Raw genomic sequence first — 7098 nt, 5'->3', positions numbered from 1 at the left:
CTGACTGAGGGCTGCTGGGAGCAGGGGGCGGGGAGCCAGTTTGGTGTAGTGGTTAAGTGCGCGGACGCAGACTCTAATCTGGGAGAACCGGGTTTGATTCCCCACTCCTCCACTTGCACCTGCTGATGTGACCTTGGGTCAGTCACAAGCTCTGGCACAGCTGTCCTTGAAAAAGAGCAGTTTCTGTCAAGAGCTCTCTCAGCCCCACCCACCTCACACGGTGTCTGTTGTGGGGAGGGGAAGGGAAAGGAGCAGGGGTCATTTGGGGGGGGACGCCATCCCCCCGGGTGAGGTGCGGGAGGGCGGGGCCTGGAGCTCCCTGCTGGTGCCCGCTGGAGGTCGCCGCCGGCTGTGGGGAGGACACACTTCCGGTGATGTCAGGGTGTGTGGCATATGCTAATGAGTTATGCTAATGAGTCCCCCTAGCTCTTTTTCTACGAAATGACCCCTGGAAAGGAGTTTGTAAGCCGCTCTGAGACACCTTTGGGTAGTGAAGGGCGGGGTATAAATCCAATCTCTTCTTCTTCTTCTTCTTCTTTTTGCATGTGCCCGCCCCCTGGGCTCTTTACTGCCGGAGCTCTGCTCCTGTGCGCTTTTGCAGGAAATGAGCCCTGCTGTCAGTGTCTTGGATGTAGCTTTGATGGTGCTGTTTTTTTACTTGTAGCCAGCACGTAGCGTATGCTTCATTTCAGCTATGCATCTCATCTCGAGGTCTAGCTAAGTTTTGCTGTTTGTGTGTGTGTGTTCAAGACCCAGCGGATGGGAGCTGAGCCTGCTATTTAAGCTTAGTCACTGCTTATTAGGAGCTGCGGTGGCTCAAGTGGTTAAGACGCTGAACTGCAGGCTGCGGAAGGTCAGTAGTTCAGCAGTTTGAGATCTGGGTGTGCCGCATGACGGAGTGAGCTCCCGTCTCTAGTTGCAGCTCCTGCCAACCTAGCAGTTCGAAAGCAAGAAATTGCAAGTAGATAAATAGGTACCACTTCGGTGGGAAGGTAACAGCGTTCCGTGCACCTTGGTGTTTAGTCATGCCGGCCACATGACCACGGAAACGTCTTCGGACAGCGCTGGCTCTTCGGCTTTGAAACGGAGATGAGCACCGCAACCCTAGAGTCAGACTCGACTGGCTTTCGAGCAAGGGAACCTTTACCTTTACTTTACACTGCTTATTAAAATCTCCTTGCCATTTCCTTGGGATTTCTGCAGACCCGGAGCTCCTGACTGGAGCCCCACGCATCTTGGTGCCATGTGTGGAATGCAGCCTGCCAGCTGTGACCCCTGTCCTTGGGAAGGTGGGGGGCTTCACGTCCCCCCTGTTCATGTCGTCTCAGGTAGACATCCCATCTGCGTTGAGCATGGAAGGTCACAGGTTGCAGGGCCTGCCATACGGCCCCGCCAAATGGCATTTTGCAGATTTCTGTGCCCTCGTGCCCCTGGGCAGTCTGCTCGGAGGTTAGCAGAGCTTCCTCTCCCTAAAATCACGAGCCACTGCGGTGTTGCAAATTCCTGCAGTTTTCAAATCCCCACTGAGCCATGGAGCTTATATGGAGAGAGCTCACAGTGTAATCTACCTCACGGTGAATAAAACGAGAGAGAATAGAACTGTATACTTTATCCTTATTGATTCATACCCCTCCTTTCTCCCCAACGGGAACCCAGAGCAGCTTGCACGGTTTTGCTCTCCTTCATTTCATCTTCACAACAACCTTGTGAGGGAGGGGAAGTCGAGAGAGGGCGAATGGCCCAAGGTCACCCAGCAAGCTTCCAGGGCACAAGCAGGGAATCGAACCCGGGCCTCCCATTTCCTAGCCCAGCACTCTTAACCACCACACCGCACCGGCTCTCCACTCCACCCTGGGCTCCTGTGAGAAAAGGTGGGATTTTTTTTGTGTACATGGCTCTCCAGCTCCCCAAGTAATTGTCACAACAACCCTGTGAGGTTGGCTGGGTTGAGGTAGAGTTACTGGCCCAAGAGCCTACGGTGCGCTTCATGGCTGAGTGGGAAATTTGAACCTGGCTTTTCTCAGTTCCAAGGCTGACACTATAACCCAGGGGTATCAAACATGTGGCCCGGGGGCCAGATCAGGCTCCCGGAGGGCTTCTCTCAGGCCCGCAGTGGAACTGGCTGTCTCCTGCTTCTTCTTCCAGTTCTGCTGCTGCTGCTGCGTCATCATAGGTTTGCAGCTTACAGATACACACCTGAACAACATACTCAGGATTGCAACAGCGCAGACATTTGGATGCAATAATTCAGAGCAAGAGGTGTCAGTTATCAGACACTGTTAAATAAACAAAATATTGCCAGAGTGCTCATGTTTTAAGCATGTTCTTATTTTAAGTAAAAAAAAAACACTCTGTGTGTCCTTTATAAAGTTTATATCTCTGCTCCCTGGCATTACAGTTTATGACACACATGGCCCGGCCCAACGAGGTCTCATTTATGTCAGATCTGGCCCTCATAACATGAGTCCGACGCCCCTGCTATAACCGCTGCACATGGCGGCCAAGTGATAGATGACTACGGAAGTCACTTTGCTCCTGAGAAAGAGTCCCTTTTGTAGGAAGGGGGAGGGGCCGTGGCTCAGTAGAAGAACAACTGCTTGGCATGCAGAAGGTCCCAGGTTCAATCCCCGGCGGCACCTCCAGCTAAAAGGACCAAGTAGAAGGTGATGCGGAAGACCTGTACCTGAGACCCTGGAGAGCCACTGTCAGTTTGAGTAGACAAGACTGACCTTGGTGGACCGAGGGTCTGATTCAGTGTAAGGCAGCTTTGTGTATTCATGCAAATGGCCTGTTGCTGCTTGATTGTCTTCGTTTGTCAGCCAGTTTTATATATTGAGCTGCTGCTGTTCTACCTGCCAGGATCGGATCTCGTTCTCGTTTGTCGGGTCCACTTCACGTACCTGAAAGGTCATCCACCTGAAGTCTCCTGGTTGATTGATGGACGGAACACAGACGACATCATGGACCTCAAGATAAACGTCTCCCAGAAGTAAGCGATTTTTCAGATGGGGATCATTCCAGATAGGAAGCCTGGTCGGCCTCTATAGCCCCCCAAAACGGGTGTGTGAGGGTACCTGTCATGGCTCAAGTGGGTATCACCTGACGCTGCCACCACTCTGGATTTAGGATCCCTTGAGAAGGTCCAGAGCACCCTCCCAAGCCTTTAGACCTCCCTTTTAGCCAAAATGAGCGTGAGGACCAGGCAGAGTGAACAGTGAAGACGGTTTATTTTATAGGAGGTCAAACAAACAAGGTGCAGGAATAATAACAGTAAGTGGGTGAAAAGAAAAGAAATCAAATGCCATAACGCGTCTAAATATATACTGTCCCTAGCTCACTATCTCAAGTGGCCTCAGACTACTCACCCTTCCCTCAGGATGAGGGTTTCTTCCCCTCAGCAGCCTTTCTCCTGGCCCTGTTCCCTGTGAAGAAGAACAGCTTCTCCTCTGGCACCAGTTCTTTTATTCCCCTGCCCTCTTCTTCCCTATTGGCCAAAATCAGCTCCAAAACATCCCAAGGCCTTTGTAGGCCCTACTGCTAGCCAGGCTCCCTGGGCCTACTAGGCCTCCAGTGGCACAGCCCAGATCATGACAGTACCTTATGAACTAAGTCCACAGGTCTGATGAAGGGAGCTCTGACTCACAGAATCTTAGACTGGAAAGAATAGAGAGCTTAGGAAGGACTAAATTGCTGGAGGGAGCGACGACAGACCAACTCCCAAATTGCCAAGGTTGTGTTTTCAGGACTGCTTTGCTCTGGAAGCTGCCCTGAACTGAATCAAAATACATGAAGGGCTGTCCTATAGAGAATGGAGCATAGTTGTTTGCTGTGGCCCCAGAAGGTCAGACCAGAATCAAACGCTTTCCACACATACTAAATAACACACTTTTAATCCACTTTCAATGCACTTTGCAACTGGGTTTTGCTGTGTGAAATGGCGAAATCCACTTGCAAATGGTCGCTGAAGTGGATTGAAACGGCGTTATTTAACATGGTTGGGAAACAGTACGTAGTAATAAGTAAAGCACCCAAAGAGATGAAATTAAATCAGAAGAGTTTTTGGCTAAACATGAGGAAGGACTTACTGACAGAGCGGTTGCTCAGTGGAACAGGCTTCATAGAATGTTAGAGTTGGAAGGGACCTTGCAGGTCATCTAGTCCAACCCCCTGCACTCTGCAGGAGCATAGCTGAAAGATAGCCCTACATACCTACAACATACCCAAAAGATGGTCGTCCAGCCTCCGCTTGAAAACAGTTGATCACAAGCTAAACATGAACCTGCAGTGCGATGTGGCAGTGAAGAAAGCGAATGCAATCCTAGGATGCATTAAGAGAAGCCTTGTGTCCAGATCACGGGAGGTGGTCATTCCACTCTATTCTGCTATGGTCAGGCTTCACCTGGAGTCCTGGGTCCAGCTTTGGGCACCACATTTCAGGAAGGGTGTTGACCGGCTCGAGCGTGTCCAGAAGAGGGCAACCAGGATGGTGAGAGGGTTGGAATCCAAGTCTTATGAGGAAAGGCTGAAAGAGTTGGGTCTGTTCAGCCTGGGAAAGAGAAGGCTTAGAGGGGACATGATTGCAATCTTCAAGTATCTGAAGAGCTGTCACGTCGAAGATGGAGCAGATCTATTCTCTCTTGCTCCGGATTGCAAGACTAGAACGAATGGGTGGGAATTACAAGGGAGTCGATACCGGCTAAATATCAGGAGAAACTTCCTAACTGTCAGAGTGGTTGAGCAGTGGAACAGACAGCCTCGGGAGGTGGTGGATGCTCCTACGCTGGACGTTTCCAAGCGGAGGCTGGACGACCATCTTTTGGATATGTTGTAGGGCTCTCTTTCGGCTGTGCTCCTGCAGAGTGTAGGGGGTTGGATTAGGTGACCTGCAAGGTCCCTTCCAACTCTACCATTCTATGATTCTATCAGAGCAGGCAGTTGATGGTCTGATCTGGGAGGAGGAAACTTCATTTGTTTCTAGAGCTGGGGCTGTAGCTCAGTGGCAGAGTTCCTTGTTTGCCTGGAGTGTCCCCAGTTCGATCCCTGGTATCTCCAGATAAAAGTGCTGCAGGTGCTGTGGGCAAGTCTCTCCACTGGGGTGGACGCAAGGCCTTCTGCACGCAAAGCTAATGCTCAAAGACTGAGCTGCAGGCGAGAAACTTTTGCCATCTCCGTGCCGCGCCGCCTGCTCTTTTTCGATGTGAGCTCAGTTGTCGCGGAGTTCCCTCCAAAGCATCCTGGCCTTTATTGTCTAGTGAAGGAGCTGAGAGTTTTGTGCTCGAGCCCCTCGTGGAACTGCCATTCCCGGGAAGAGGGGAAATAAAACCGGAACCCAGCGGAAGACCAATAAATTTTATTCTGGCATAAAGCTTTTGTGAGTCAGAACTGAGCTCAGCAGGTGCAGGATGAAGAGGGGAATGGCTGTTAAAACTGGGAGGGTTTGTGGCCCAGAGGTAGAGCATCTGCTTTGGATGCACAGCGAGTCATTGAAATGTGGAATTTGCTGCCAGGGGATGTAATAATGGCCACAGGCATAGGCCTCTGTAAAAGGGGATTGGATAGACTCATGGAGGACAGGTCTATCAGTGCCTCCTAGCCATGGTGACTAAGGGGAACCTCCACATTCAGAGGGAGGCGGACTCTGAATCCCAGTGCCAGGAGGCAGCATCAGGGGTACGCCTCTATGCCTTGTTGTTAGGCCTGCAGAGAAACGGGTTGGCCATTGTGTGAGACAGGAGGCTGGACTAGATGGACCCTCACTGGTCTAATCCAGCAGGACTCTTCTGGTGTTCTTACAAAGGCCTCAGCCTCTCTGCCCTGTTGTTGGCCCTCCACAGGAACTGGTTGGCCACTGTGTGAGACGGGAGGCTGGACTAGATGGACCCTCACTGGTCTGATCCAGCAGGGCTCTTCTGATGTTCTTATGCCAAAGGTCCTGGGTTCAGTCCCTTGGGGCATCTCTAGTTAAGGAGAAGAAGAAGAGATTGGATTTATACCCTGCCCTTCACTACCCGAAGGAGTCTCAGAGTGGCTTACCATCTCCTTTCCCTTCCCCTCCCCACAACAGACACCCTGTGAGGTTAGGTGGGGCTGGGAGAGCTCTTTCGAGGACTGTCTGTGAGAGAACAGCTCTGAGAGAACTTGTGACTGACCCAAGGGCACACCAGCAGCTGCATGTGGAGGAGTGAGGAATCAAACCCAGTTCTCCCAGATTAGAGTCCGCACACTTAACCACTACACCAAACTGGCTCTGACAGAGGTCTGACTTGGGACTGGACAGATTCATTTTTAAACCTTTAGGAGATGTCACAGGCTTCTAAAGGGCCAAGCCACATACAAGCGGAAAATGATATGTAAATTCCTAAGTGTCAGGGTGATCCTAGGCCTGGGGATTGTTGAAGCCCCATGTGAAGGAGTTAGCAAGTTAGAGAGCCTGCGTGGTGTAGTGGTTAAGAGTGGTGGACTCTTATCTGGAGAACCAGGTTTGACCCCCCCCACTCCTACTCCACGTGAAGCCTGCTGGGTGACCTTGGGTCATTCACAAGTTCTCTCAGAGCTCCTCCGCCCCACCTGCCTCACAAGGTGCCTGTTGTGGGGAGAGGAAGGAGAGGTGATTGTAAGCTGCTTTGAGACTCCTTCAGGGAGAGAGAAGAGGGGTATAAAAACCAACTCTTCTTCAGCACTTGGGGACAATGCTACTGGGTGGTAGAATGTAAAATGGAATGCTATTATTAATTGATTTTGAATTATGCTAAATTAATCTGATCATAGCCACTTAAAAAGGGTCAGTTTGGTGTGGTGGTTAAGTGCGCGGACTCTAATCTGGGAGAACCGGGTTTGATTCCCCACTCCTCCACTCGCAGCTGCTGGATGACCTTGGGCAAGCCATAGTTCTGGCAAGAGCTGTTCTTGAAAAAGAGCAGTTTCTGTCAGAGCTCTCTCAGCCCCGCCTACCTCACAGGGTGTGTCTGTTGTGGGGAGGGGAAGGGAAAGGAGTTTGTAAGCCGCTCTGAGACACCGAATGAAGGGTGGAGTATAAATCCAATCTCCTCCTCCTCCTCCTCCTCTTCTTCTAAGCACGCTTCAAAAAGGAAGCTCATG

At 51.1% G+C, this 7098-nt stretch overlaps 1 protein-coding gene across 1 annotated transcript in view; it reads left to right on the top strand.

Annotated features, from left to right (window-relative positions):
- IL1RAP (interleukin 1 receptor accessory protein) overlaps nucleotides 1–7098 on the top strand; it is a 125093-nt gene that overhangs the window by 95742 nt on the left and 22253 nt on the right. Inside the window, exon 7 of the mRNA XM_015414877.1 lies at nucleotides 2860–2989. Within this exon, the coding sequence (XP_015270363.1) occupies nucleotides 2860–2989 (130 nt within the window). The remainder of the gene's footprint in view (nucleotides 1–2859; nucleotides 2990–7098) is intronic.

This window comes from Gekko japonicus, unplaced genomic scaffold (assembly GCF_001447785.1).
Source record: "Gekko japonicus isolate JY-2015 unplaced genomic scaffold, Gekko_japonicus_V1.1 scaffold2415, whole genome shotgun sequence".
Classification (NCBI taxonomy): domain Eukaryota; kingdom Metazoa; phylum Chordata; class Lepidosauria; order Squamata; family Gekkonidae; genus Gekko; species Gekko japonicus.
Note: the sequence above shows the minus strand (reverse complement) of the source record. Positions and strands in the feature narration are given on the sequence as shown.